Source organism: Meles meles, chromosome 10, assembly GCF_922984935.1.
Source record: "Meles meles chromosome 10, mMelMel3.1 paternal haplotype, whole genome shotgun sequence".
NCBI lineage: Eukaryota > Metazoa > Chordata > Mammalia > Carnivora > Mustelidae > Meles > Meles meles.
This window is the reverse complement of record NC_060075.1, coordinates 5,224,962-5,239,414: the sequence shown is the minus strand read 5'-3', so window position 1 is coordinate 5,239,414 and position 14,453 is coordinate 5,224,962. Positions and strand designations below refer to the sequence as shown.

Here is a 14,453-nt window from a genome sequence, read left to right as displayed (position 1 = left end):
GGAATGAGAAAAAAACAAAATTTTTTTTTTGTGTTGTCATCACCTGGTAATTTCACAGGGGTCAGTGGGAAGGGCATTGCTGTCAATCAGCATTTGTACTCACATGACTGTAGCTCACTTAAAATATGAATGTGTCCCTTTTATGGAAAAAGCTAATAGATGTCTGCTGTTTGACAACTTGGAATGTAGCAGAGACCAAGGAGAAAATAGCCAGAAACTACTGAAAGGTACATACTTATCATGTAGGGATAGACATGAGGGGCACCTGGGTGGCTCAGTCACTTGAGCGTCCGAGTTTGACTGAAGTTATGATTTTAGGGTCCTGAGATTGCGCTGAGTCAGGAGCTGAGCTTAGCTGGGAGTCTGCTTGTGCTTCTGCCCCTCCCCATGCTCATGCAGGTGGGCATGCTCTCTCAAATGAAGTCTTAAAAAAGGAGAGATGTTTTACGTTTTATTAAACATTACGAAAATTTTGTGTTAAAGGAAAATGAAAGCTGTACTGTGTGTGAGTTAGGTAGTGTGGTCTCGTTACTCTTGTAGAAGAAGTTGGATGTTGGGCAGACAAATTCAGACTAGTTAATGATTTGTGGAGGAAAAAGTTTTTCAGATTGTGCTTTTAGAATACTTGTTCAGTGTTCACATTTCATTTTCAAGTTTTTGACAAATTAATGGATTTAAAATAAAATAGCCTTTCTTTTAATATGCTAAGATCCCCTTTGCCTCTGAGGTTAAAAGGAAAGACTATATTTCATTCAAAGCCTTAAAATATTTAATCCTTTCCAAAATTCTTCTTACATTTTTAAGTCAGGTTAAGAAATTTTTTACCGTGGAACACCTGGATGGCACATTCAGTTAAGCGACTGCCTTTGGCTTAGGTCCTGATTTCAGAGTCGCAAGATGATGGTGCCCTGCATCAGGCTCTGCCTTTTAGGGTAGCCTGCGTGAGATTCCCTCCTCATCCCTGCCCCTCCTTCCACTTGCGTGCGTGTGCTCTCCAATAAATAAATAAAAACGAAATAAAATAAAAACAAAACTCCAGCGTCATTATCAATTACAGCGAAGGGTGTTTCTCAACAGCACAATTGTCTGAGCTAAGAAAGCGCATTTTGAGATGCTTTCCGCAGTTGTCGTTAACTTATATTAACAAGGAACACACCAGCTGCAAAATTCTGTTCCATAAAGTAGTTAAATTATGTAAAATTCACAAAGACAGTGCCTCTTACACATATCACTCTACGGATGATACTTTAAACCCTTCCATTTATGTTCCAGTCATAGCATATTTAATGTACTAAATAATACAACATTTTTCTTCTGAAAAATCATTAAATAATCCTCAAGAAAAGGCTGATGGGGAACACAGCAGAGTTCTGTATGTTAGCCACCATGCAGGGTAGTGGGGATTAATGTTTTTTAAGTCAGGCATCCTGACAGAGTTTAAATTGAGTGAGATCTCATGAGATTTTGGATCTTTGTCCTATACAGTTTGCCAGAAAATACTTTTGGTATAATAACAGTAGATGCTAACAGTAGCAGTGATCAGTCAGTTTTTGAGTGGACTAAAAAAGCATGTATGTGCTTAAATTGTTACTTGCGTATTTTGTATGCATATCTTTCTAGTTTCCTAAATTGCATAGTAGTGCAGCTGCTTTTCACCTATGAACATGAAGTTGGCCTTTCAGTCCTGTCCTCCATTCTGTGTCCTCCCTCTCCTGATGGGTTTCAACTTTTTTTTAATGGTTTATGGAAGAATGTTAGACATCAGCTCAGTATTATGCTTTGTCCTTCCTTTGCTTTATCCATCCTTTGTTTCATATTATAAGAAGTTACATGTATGAATATAGATATATTTTTATGTAGCATTCTGTATACACTCTTCTCCATCTACTTTTTTTCACCTGGCAATATGTGTAGCGATAAAACCAAAGTTAACATGGAGAGACATTTCTCTTTCCTTTTTACAACTGCATATTTATTGTATGGATGTTTCTTTTTTTTTTTCAAGATTTTTTAAATTTATTTGACAGAGATCACAAGTAGGCGGAGAGGCAGACAGAGAGAGAGAGAGGAAGGGAAGCAGGCTCCCTGCTGAGCAGAGAGACTGATGTGGGACTCCATCCCAGGACCCTGGGATCATGACCCGAGCCGAAGGCAGAGGCTTTAACCCACTAAGCCACTCAGGCGCCTGTATGGATGTTTCTTAATTTGTTCAGCCGGTCCTTCATCAGTGCACAATTGGATTGATTCTAGCCTCTTGCTTATTACAGATAGTCCCGTAGTGAATAACCTTGTGCATATATTGTTTTCGTACTTTTTCCCTGGGTGGTGTAGATTCCTGGGAGTCATACTGCTAGGTCAAAGGGTAAATGCGTATGTAATTTTAGTAGATGTTGCCAAATTGCCCAGGGTAAGTAATATACCACATATGAGAGTTTTTCCACAGCCTCACTATCAGACTATGTCATCAAGCTTTTGGATTTTTGCAAATCCAGCAGGTGGGAAATTGTATCTCCGTGAGGACTTATTTTGCTTATTTTCCCTTATTATGAGCAAGGTTCATTATTGTTTTCACAGGGTTAAGAACCAGTTGTATTTCTGTTTCTGTGAATGGTCTTGAAGGGGTGTTGGTTCTTTTTCATTGTGGCTGACAAGACTGAAGGGTGATCCCCAGTGATTTCCTACCACCTTCTGCCCTCACTTTGTGTAATTCTCTCCCCATGAGTGGGAGAGGGGCCTAGGCCTTGCTTTTAACCAACAGCATATGGCGAAGATGAGAGAATGTCAATTTCTTGATTAGCTTAGGTTATATAGCAAAGATAATAGGATTTCACCCTTTTCATTATGTTATAGAAGACTCCATCTTGGGGCACCTGGGTGGCTCAGCTGGTTGACCGTTGCTAACTCGACTTCACCTCAGGTCATGATCTCAGGGTTGTGGGATTGAACCCTGTGTTGGGCTCCAGGCTCAGTGTAGAGTCTGCTTTAGATTCTCTCCTTCCTCTGCCTTCCCGCGCACACACGTTCTCACTAAATAAATACATATGTATCTTAAAGAAAAAAGGGAAGAAGACGACTCAGTTTTCAGCAGAGTGGAGGAGACTCCTCATTGTCAGCCTGATGAAGTTAGGGATTGTGGTGATGTCCACATGGCGAGGAGCTGCCGATAACTACTAGGGTCTGGGAGTAGCCTCCAGCTGACAGGGCCCCTTTGTCATAGAGATACAAGGGGAGGAATTCTACCAACAACTTGATGAGTTTGGGAGCAGTTTTGAAATCAGGCCTCTGGGGGAGAATGAAGTTTGGCTGACAATTAGCTTGAAGACTTGCCTGACCCTGAGCAGAGGATCCAGTTAAGCTGTGCTCAGACGCTTGCTGCTTAGAAATGATGAGATAATAAATGTGTGTTGTTTTTCTGGTAATTTGTTATATACCAATGGATATCTAATACTGAGATAATGCCTTTTTGTTAAAGTTGCACATATTTTTTTCTTCTTTCTCATTTGCCTTTTTATTTTCTTTCAGTGTCTTTTGCTACCCCCAGTTTTTTTGTTCTTGTATAATCTAGTTTATCTGTCTTTTCCGGGATTGGTTCTGGATTTTCAGTTATAGCTAGAAAAGTTTTGCCTACTTCCAGATGATAGAGGAATTTACTTTTGTTTTCTTCTATTTACTTGTATGGTTTCATCCTCTGTATTTTTTTAGAGTTTTAAAATTTTAATTCCAGGATAGTTAACATATAGTATTATGTTAGTTTTAGGTGTACAGTATGGTGATTCAGCAGTTCTGTACATTATTCACTGCTCATCAAGATCAGTGCACTTCCTAATTCCCATCACCTGTTTCACCCATCCCCCACTCACCGGCCCTCTGGCAATGATTGCAGTGTTCACTATTGTTAAGGTCTGTTTCTTCAAGGAATCAATTCCATTTACAATTGCACCAAAAACCATAAGATACCTAGGAATAGCCCTAACCAAAGAGGTAAAGGATCTGTGTTCTGAAAACTATAGAACATGTATGAAAGTAATTGAGGAAGACATAAAGAAATGGGAAAACATTCCATGCTCAAGGACTGGAAGAACAACTATTGTTAAAATGTCTGTGCTACCCAAAGCAGTCTACACACATCCAGTGCAATCCCTGTCAAAGTACCATCAGCATTTTTCACACAGCTGGAACAAAAAGTCCTAAAATTTGTATGCAACCAAAGAAGACCCTGAAGAGCCAAAGGAATGTCGAAAAAGAAAATCAAAGCTGGTGGCATCACAATTCCGGACTTCAGTCTGTATTTCAAAACGGGAATCATTAAGACAGTATGGTATTGGCACAAAAACAGACACATGAATTAGTGGAAAAGAACAGAGAACCCAGAAATGGACCCTCAACTCTATGGTCAACTAATCTTCGACAAAGCAGGAAAGAATATCCAATGGAAAAAAGATGGTCTCTTCAGCAAGTGGTGCTGGGAAAATTGGACAGCCACATGCAGAAGAATGAAACTGGATCACTGTCTTAAACTGCATATAAAAATAAAATGGACGAAAGACCTAAATGTGAGGCAGGAATCCATTAAAATTCCAGAGGAGAACACAGGCCGCAACCTCTTGCACCTGGCCTCAGCACCTTCTTGCTGGACACGTGTCCAAAGACAAGGGAAACAAAAGCAAAAATAAACTATTGGGACTTCAAGATAAAAAGCTCTTGCACAGCAAAGGAAACTGTCAACAAAACTAAAAGCAACCTAGAAGTGGAGGAAGATATTTGTAAATGCCTTATCAGATGAAGGGCTAGTATCCAAAATCTGTAAAGAACTTACCAAACTTAACACCCAGAAAACAAAAAATCCAGTCAAGAAATGGGCAGAAGACACGAACAGACATTTCTCCAAAGAAGACATCCGGATGGCCAACAGACACATGAAAAAGTGCTCAGCATCACTCAGCATCAAGGAAATACAAATCACAACCACAATGAGAAACCATCTCACACCAGTCAGAATGGCTAAAATTAACAACTCAGGAAACAACAGATGGTGGCGAGGATGTGGAGAAAGAGGAACCTTCTTACACTGTTGGTGGGAATGCAAGCTGGTGCTGCCACTCTGTAAAACAGTAAGACAGTACCTCAGAGTGTTAAAAATAGAACTGCCATTATCACCCAGCAAGTACACTATTAGGTGTTTATGCAAAGGATACAAATGTGATTCAAAGGGGCACGTGCACTCCAGTGTTTGTAGCAGCAGTGTCCACAGTAGCCAAACTATGGAGAGAGCCAGATGTTCATCCACAGATGAATGGATAACAAGAGTGGTATATAGAGAAAATGTACTATTACTAAGCCATCAAAAAGAATGAACTCCTGCCATTTGTTGGGTTTTTTTTTTAAAGATTCTATTTATTTATTTGACAGATAGATCACAGGTAGGCAGAGAGGCAGACAGAGAGAGGAAGGGAAGCAGGCTCCCTGCTGAGCAGAGAGCCCGATGCAGGGCTGGATCCCAGAAACCTGGGATCATGACCTGAGCTGAAGGCAGAGGCTTTAACCCACTGAGCCACCCAGGGACCCCATAACTCCTGCCATTTGTGATGATGTGGTGGAACTAAAGGATGTTAGCTGAGCGAAATAAGTCAGAGAAAGACAAATACCATATGATTTCACTCATGCGGAATTTAAGAAAGAAAGCAGATGAATATAGGGGAAGGGAGGGAAAAATAAAATAAGATGAAACCAGAAGGGAGACAAACCATAACTAAAGGAAACAAACTGAGGGTTGCTGTGGAGGGGATGGGGGTAATTGGGTGCTGGGCATTAAAGAGGGCACTTGAAGTAATGAGCACTGGGTGTTACATGCAACTAACTGATGAATCACTAAATTCTGCCTCGAAACTAGTAGTACAGTACATGTTAATTAAATTGAATTTAGATTAAAAAAATTTTTAGGGGCGCCTGGGTGGCTCAGTGGGTTAAAGCCTGTGCCTTCAGCTGGGGTCATGATCCCAGGGTCCTGGGATCAAGTCCTGCATCGGGCTCTCTGCTCAGCAGGGAGCCTGCTTCCCTTCCTCTCTCTTCCTCTGTCTCTCTGCCTGCTTGTGTTCTCTGTCAAATAAATAAAACCTTAAAAAAAAATTTTTTTTAAAGAGTCTGTTTTGTGGTTTCTTTCCCTTCCCCCTGCTTTTTTTCCCTTTGCCCATTTGTGAAATCATAAGGTGAAATCATATGGTATTTGCCTTTTTCTGACTGACTGACTTCATTTAGGATTATGTACTCTAGCTCCATCTGTGCTGTTTCAAATGGCAGAATGTCATTTTATGGCTGAATAATATTTCATTGTATATATATATACCACATTTTTTAATCCATTTATCTCTTGATGGCCACTTGGGTTGCTTCCATAATTTAGCTATTGTAAATAATGCTACAGTAAACATGGGGTGCATGTATCCCTTTGATTTTGTATTTTTGTGGGAGGTAAATGCCCAGTAGTGGGATTACCAGATTATAGGGTAGTCATGTTTTGAGGAACCTCCATACTGTTTTCCATAGTGGGTGCACCAGTTTGCATTCCCACCAGCAGTGCACAAGGGTTCCTTTTCCTCTACATCCTTGCCCGTCTTCTCCAAAACAGTTGTTATTTCTTGGGTTTTTGATTTTAGCCCTTCTGACAGGTGTGAGGGGGTGTCTCACTGATAATGCATGATGTTGAGCATCTTTTCATGTGTCAGGTGGCCATCTGGATATCTTTGGAGAAATGTCTGTCCATGTCTTCTGCCCATTTTTCAGTTGGATTATTTGGGTTTTTTTGGATGTTGAGTTGTATTAGTTCTTTATATACTTTAAATACTAACCTTTTATTGGATATGTCATTTGCATAATAGCTCTTCCCATTCTGAAGGTCATCTTTTAGTTTTGTTAACTGTCTCCTTCACTGTGCAGAATCTTTTTATTTTGATGTGGCCCCAGTAGTTAATTTTTTCATCCATATTTAAATATCAAATTCATATCAGTGTGTCTTGGTGAATGGTGAGAGGAGTGGACCCTAGTGTAGCCTTTAACATGTGGCTAGACAGTGGTCCCAAAACCATTTAGCAAAAAGTCATTCATTTCTTCACTGGCATGTGATGTTATCTATAATCATTTACACTAAATTTCTAAATGTAATTGGGTCCATTTCTCAGTTTCTCATCCTGCCCCATTGGTTTTTAGTCTGTGAATGTGTCATGCTGTACTGTTAGGTAGAAAAACGCTGGAGTTTATAATCCAGTAGGGCTCACCCCGCTTGTACTTGTTTTTCAGGGTTTGCCTGCCTGTTCCCTGTTTGTTCATTCTTTCCCAGAGCAACTTGTTTAGCTCCAGAAAAAAGATCTGCTAGTATTTTTGATACAATTATATAACATATATAAGTTATCTTAAGGAGAGCTGACTTTTATGATTTGGGGTTTCTCTCAAGAGTAAAGTACAACTTTCCATGTGATCAAGTCGTCTTTTGGGGCTTTCAGGAGTGTCTTATGTTTTTTCTCATACATGTTTAAAGACATTGCTTGTTAAGTTTATGATTAGTATTTATTCTTGAGATCTTTTATATTCATAAAAAAGATTTTTTTATATTCATAAGATTGGTATTCATAAATTAGATGTGTGTTTTGGGAGGTTCAATTTTTGTCAGATTTTGAGATCAGTGTCCTACTCATTTTATAAAACAGATTTGGAAGATTTATTATTATTATGTATTCTTTTTAGTGGCTTAGGGAGCATTAGGATTAGTAAGTCTTTAAAGGACTAGTAGACGTCCCCTGTGAAGCTCTCTGTCTGTGTGGTGGTTTGTTTTTGTTGTTGTTTTGAGAAACTCTTACGATGTTATTTCTTATGTGATGATTGGTCTGTTTGCATTTCTTTTGGGACTGGGGTTAATTTGAGTAAGGTGTATTTTCCTTAAAAGTTATTTTCCTAGGTTTTCAAATTGATATGCATGGAATTATATGAAGCTATCTTTTGATTTATAAAATTTGCAGTGATTTCAAATTTATCATTAAGAAGTCTCAGACTGAGAGTGGAAGAATTGGGACTTTTGCTGGCATACTGAATATTTTGCTTAATAATGACAATGTCTAATGAAATTATTTAAACTGGTTAGCTGGCTTCTGCTCCTTCACCTCCTTCTCCTGACAACGGACATTTATTCCCCAGGCTGTGCTCATCTCACATATCTTACTCTTCTCTAAGATTTTCACATTTCACAGAATCAAGGTCCTGTAACGTCTTCTGGAACAAAAATACACTTTGTGTAATTTTTAATTACAAAAACAAGTACTTGTTAATTTTTAATACCGGACACTGTGTTTGGTAAACATAATGGGTTTGAAAATACAGAAATGACTCATCTTCTTGGGGTGTGTGGGGTTGCTTATGGTATGTATAGTAATATTTACACAATAGGTACATTGTTTATTGGGGTATCTCCAGTTCGTGCATCTGGAAAGGATTCCTCTGTCATTAACTGTACCTTTCCAACATGTTGAGTGTTGACATCTCATTTTCCTTTTCCTTTTTTTTTTTTTTTTGAAAGATTTTATTTATTTATTTGACAGAGAGAGATCACAAGTAGACAGAGAGGCAGACAGAGAGAGTGAGAGGGAAGCAGGCTCCCCGCCAAGCAGAGAGCCCGACGCGGGACTCGATCCCAGGACCCCGAGACCACGACCCGAGCCGAAGGCAGCAGCCCAAACCACTGAGCCACCCAGGCGCCCCGACATCTCATTTTCCAACCACCACATCAGTCTTTCCTTGTTACTCTTTCTATAGTATAACTCCAGCAGTTACTCAGCCACACAGGACTTCAGGTCCGTTGGCCCTGCACAGGTTTTTCATTCTGCCTCTTTCTTCCACGTCCTCCCGTTTCTCCTTGCCTGTCTCACAGCTGTGGTCTGTCATTCTGATCAGCACATTGCATGCGCTTCTCCTCAAACTGCTGCTTCTGTACCTCCCTGGTGAAACCCTGACCCTCTGCTTACAAGGCACCTGTACCTCAGCAGCTACCAGACCATGACTGCCTGGTTAGCCTTTTATTCATTTAACTTTTGAAAAATATATTACGTTGACATCTAACTGCTGAAGTTTTGGCTTTATTAACTGCTCAAGTTTATGATTGAAAGAATTTGTTCACTAGTTGTTTTGTATTAACTAACCTTAAATGTTTGCTTTGACCCTCCTTTTTTAAAGGCTTCAGCCTTGGATATTGAAGCCATGGATAATTTCCTATAGAAGGAATAGCAAACAGCACAAAGCAGAAAAACTTTATTGTTCTTTGTTAGCATAGCTTTGATTAAAATTTTGTCTTTTGGGGGGCACCTGGGTGGCTTAGTGGGTTAAAGCCTCTGCTTTCGGCTCAGATCATGGTCTCAGGGTCCTGGGATCAAGCCCCACATCGGGCTCTCTGCTCGGCAAGGAGCCTGCTTCCTCCCTCTCTCTCTGCCTGCCTCTCTGTCTGTCAAATAAATAAACAAAATCTTTTAAAAAAATTTTTGTCTTTTGGTTTTTGTTTGCACGTCTTCTTAAGTAGTTAAGAATCTGTTATTTTATTAAATAACAGGTATCTAATTGCTTTGTATTTTATTCAGGTTTGCTAATAACTTCTTGACCTGTCTAAAACTGATAGTGTCTTTGTTTCTGAAGACTATTATGGTTAATTATATAAAACAAATGATCTGATTTTATAAATTCCTCTCATTTTTATAGGTTCCTTAATTTAGTATAAGGATTGACTATGTAAAAAATGTTCTCTTAAGAATTATCATAATATAGCTTGAAAATATCTGCCTGATAGAATGGTTGAGAGTTAATACATTTTACAGTTCAGGAAGCAAGGACTCTTGATGTTTGGGCTATTGTGCTTAGGATTGGGAGGGGTATTCTGGGGATAATCTGGACAGAGTTGGCCAAATCCTATGGGTGAGGTCTTGAAAAAACTTTTTCATTTCGCCCATAGGTCCTGGCAGCCAAGAGGGAACCTAAGAGCATGCAGTGGACAAAATGGAAAGTAGCCTCCTGTTTTATCACAAAGACCTTTATTTAACTTGTGAAACTGGACAATGAGAGCCTATTGTTTTTTGTACCTTTTCAAATAATAACTATGACTGTTGTTCTGCCTAGTTTCATATTGTTGAAATAAGGTAGTCATAATATTTTTGTATAGCATAAGGTACCGCTTGCCTTGAATGTGACAGCACTACATTCACTTATAAATACCCAGCATTTTGCAAACATTGAAAACTGTACCGCAGTAATTGATTCATTAATTTCCACAAATATTTATTAAACATACCAGGGATTGTTGTAAGCTCGGGGATGCCACAGGGAAATAAACAGACAAAAGCTCTTGCTAATGAAGCTTACATTCTAGCAGGGGGGATGGACAAGAAATAGTAATTATGTAGTGTGTAGGAAGGTGGAAGTTGCAGAGTGGGGAGAACCAGAAGTGCTAGTGTTCTGTGCTTGAGTTGCAGTTTTAAATTACCTTAGTGTAGAAACTTACTGAGAAGGTGGTATTTGAGCAAAGATTCAACAGAGATGAAGTTAGCTGGGATGAAAAGTATTCCAGGCAGAGGGAGGAACTGATGCATAATCCCTCAGTGGGAGTGTGATTGACACATTGGTGAACCTTCGGGAGACCTGTGTCTAGAATGAAGTGAATGAGGAGGGAAGTAATAGAAAATGTAGTAAGGGGGTAATTCCAGATTAGATAGGGACTTGTGGGTCATTGTAAGGAACAGGTGTCCTGTATGCCATTCATATTACATACTAAGTTTAGACCTAATGAGAAGGAGGAAAACAACGTTGAGTTTGTGCTGTGCTCTTTCATTCTGTAGGTATCATTCAACAGCTTTTCTGTGCCATTCATTGTGCTGAGTGAGGGAATACAGTGAGCAGATGAAATAAAAGCTAGCCACAGTGTTTGTGGAGGTTCTCTTTATCCAGTGCAAGTCACTGTGTTTTGTGTGTTAATCATTGTACTTGATATTTTACATGTCTTATGTAATTCTGAGTATTTCATTTAATTCCAAGTATCCAGCAAGATAGACAGTATTATTAACTTAGAATACAGTTGATGAAAGTGAGGCTAAGGAAATTTGGTAATTTGTCTAAAATTACATAGCTATCATGTGACAGAATGGGATTAGTACTTAATCTTGTCTTTTCATTATACCATTGGTTCCCAAATCTGGCTGTGCATCGAGTTCACTGGGAAGCTTATTACCAAAGCTATAGATTTTTTTCACCTTACTTCTACTCTCCTTTATAAATTTGAACTATAACTGTTGAATCTAGAGTAGGCATTAGGGCAGGTTTAATTTTTGATTGGAAAGTAGAACAGTTTTCTTCAGGCTGCTTATTTTTAATAACAGATTTTAAGATCTTTGGGTTGAAAGAGTCCTATAATTTTATAGTGGAAGTCTGCACTTTAGATAGACTGCCATGATACATAAGGTAATTGTATTTTCCTCATGAAAAGCCAGAATCTGAAAGAAATTACCACACTGTAAGCAATCCAGACCAAAGGTAAAATATCCGTTAACACAGACGAGAAGTCAGCTGTTTTGCTGCCTATGATTTTAATTGTTGAATCCTTTTTTTTTTAAAATTCAGCGCTATACACATACCTTCTTTTATTTGAGTCTTAGTTAACACTGTGCGTAGGGTTCCTAAGTAAATAGTTGAGAAGTTCTGCTCGGTTGTTTGGAAAACAGTGATTGTGAACTTGGTGGATGATTTACAAGTGTCCTGAAGGGTCTAACCTCGCTGTCCTTCTTTTTCAGGAGATTGAAGATGGCCCTTCAGCTATGCTAGGTCTATAATGGGAAGTGTCACAGTTCGATATTTCTGTTATGGATGCCTTTTTACATCTGCGACCTGGACGGTTTTGCTTTTTATTTATTTCAACTTCAGTGAAGTGACTCAGCCACTTAAGAATGTGCCCATCAAGGGGTCTGGGCCCCATGGACCATTTCCCAAAAAATTCTATCCCCGATTTACGCGAGGCCCAAGTCGAGTATTAGAGTCACAGTTCAAAGTAAACAGAATTGATGATACAATAGATAATCACGTTGAAGATCCAGAAAAAGGCAACATGAAATTCTCTTCTGAGTTGGGTAAGTGTATTGGACTTCTGGTAGCATGCCAGAGTATTTAATCATTGGAAGTTTAAATTTACTTATTCTTTAAATCACATGTTGCTCAGGGGATTAGAAATGGGTCATTTCCCCCTCTAATTTATTTTGTTAATGAACTAGTTGAGGTTCTAGGATTTTGCAGATTCAGTGGGGAGTTATATTCTAATTTAGCCATTTCTGACCAGTATTTTATGAGGACTTGGGAGAAAGTAAAAAGGTCCAGAATAGGAAGGAAGGAAGGAAGGAAATGGAACTTATGGGGGAAGATTTTAATTGTTAGCATTATTTAATAATGGAAAGAAATGGTCGAAAGGTAACTTGATTATATATAACATATTTTGAAAGGCAGAGTTCATTAAAACAGAACATACTTTGTTAGAGATAAACTGAAATTATATCTAATAAGATTTCTACTTACAAGAATTGTTAAGATGCTGCAGTATATTAAATATAGGAGTTTGTAAACTCTTATAAAAGGAAAACTTTTCATCAAAAATTCTGTTCTGTTCAATTTGGAAGCAATCTGTATGTTTTTTGTGTACTGTAATTTTAGAATCCTGGTTTTAGCAAATTTTATTTGAAGGGACAAATGAGCCAATTTGGTTATCTTTAAAACTTAGAAAGATCTTTAATCTTCTCCTAGAAATCTCAAATGATAAGTAATTTAGAAGTAAAAGAGATTTTTCAGAGATTGAAAGATCCATAAAATATAAAGGAAATGTTAAAATGTTTCTTTTTATTTGATCATAGTTTCAAAGAAATCAGTTTTTAGGATTTAATGATTTCCAAATACATGGAGTTGAAAATTCTTAAAATTATATGAGGAAATGGAAACTGTTTCCTCCACTTCCATAAAGTAAACCTTGTTATCTTTTTTTAGACTGCTATTTAGACACTTTACAAGCATTAATAGGTAAATTTCTAGCCTCTTTATTTAAGTTACTTTAGTAGAAAACTTTTATAAAGAAGTAACTTGGGTTTACTGTTTTGAATGGACCTTGTATTTGCCTTTGAAAGTAGAGAGAAAATTGTAGACACTCGAAATGTGACAAACTCAGAGTGCTTAGCTGAAAAACTAAATGCTTTATAACAGATATACAAAAAACCTGTTATAGCTAAAAAATCAGTTCAGCTAAGTTGCAGGGCACAGGATCAACACACGAAAACCAGCTGTATCCCTGTACATTAGCAATGAAGTTGAAAAATAAAACTAAGAGAACAATTCCATTTCCAGTAGTATCAAAAGGAATAAAATACTTAAGTATAGCCATGAAGGTGTGAGATTTGTACACTGGAAACTACAAAACTGCTGAAAGAAATAAAAGTAGACCTAAATAAATGGAAAGGCATGTTAGGTTCATGGACTGGAATACTAATGCTGTTTAGGGAACTATTGCTACCCAGAGCAATCCAGAGAGTCAGTGCAAACCTTAACCAGAATAAGGTTTATTGAAAAGATGGAAAGGCTGATTCTAAAGTTAATGTGAAATTACAAGAGGTTCTAAATAACCCAAACAGTCTAGGAAAGGTACAAAGGTGGAGGGCTCACACTTCAAAACTCTCTACAAAGCTACATTAATCAAAACAGTCTGATACTGGCCTAAGGGCAGATGTATATATCAGTGGTTAGACTGAGAGTCCAGAAATAAAGCTGTGATATTTTTGGCCACTTGATTTTTAAAAAATGTGTCAAGACGGTTCAGTGGGGGAGAAATAGTCTCTTCAACAAATGCTTTTGGGACAAATAGGTAATCCACGCACAGTGGAGGAGCGTTGAACCCTTATATCATCTGTAAGAATTAACTCAAAATGAAGACCTAAATAGAAGAGCTAACAGCATAAAACCTTCGGAAGAAATCCTAAAGATAAATCTTCTTGACCTTGGGTTTGGTAGTGGTTTCTTTTTTTTTTTTTTTTTAAAGATTTTATTTATTCATTTGACAGAGAGAGCGATCACAAGTAGGCAGAGAGGCAGGCAGAGAGAGAGAGAGAGAGGGAAGGAGGCTCCCTGCTGAGCAGAGAGCCCCATGTGGGACTCGATCCCAGGACCCTGAGATCATGACCTGAGCCGAAGGCAGCGGCTTAACCCACTGAGCCACCCAGGTGCCCCTTGGTAGTGGTTTCTTACATGACACCAAAAGTACAAGTTAACAAAAGAAAAAAAAATAAATTGGACTTCACTGAAATTAGAAGCTTTTGTACATCAAAGAAGACAATCAGGGAAGAAGAAAGACACCCCACAGAATGGGAGAAAATGTTTGTGTATCCTGTCTCTAATGGGGGTTCATT

General features: G+C 38.4%; 1 protein-coding gene across 5 annotated transcripts in view; it reads left to right on the top strand.

Moving 5' to 3' along the window:
* GALNT11 (polypeptide N-acetylgalactosaminyltransferase 11) overlaps positions 1-14,453 on the top strand; it is a 54,133-nt gene that overhangs the window by 12,594 nt on the left and 27,086 nt on the right. For 3 of the 5 annotated variants that reach the window (XM_046020697.1, XM_046020700.1, XM_046020701.1), the window contains one exon: positions 11,811-12,143. In XM_046020697.1, coding sequence (XP_045876653.1) covers positions 11,849-12,143 — 295 coding nt within the window. In that variant the 5' untranslated portion in view covers positions 11,811-11,848. Of the gene's footprint in view, positions 1-9,982; positions 10,030-11,810; positions 12,144-14,453 lie in introns of all 5 variants that reach the window. The other 2 variants (XM_046020698.1, XM_046020699.1) reach the window with 1 other exon arrangement.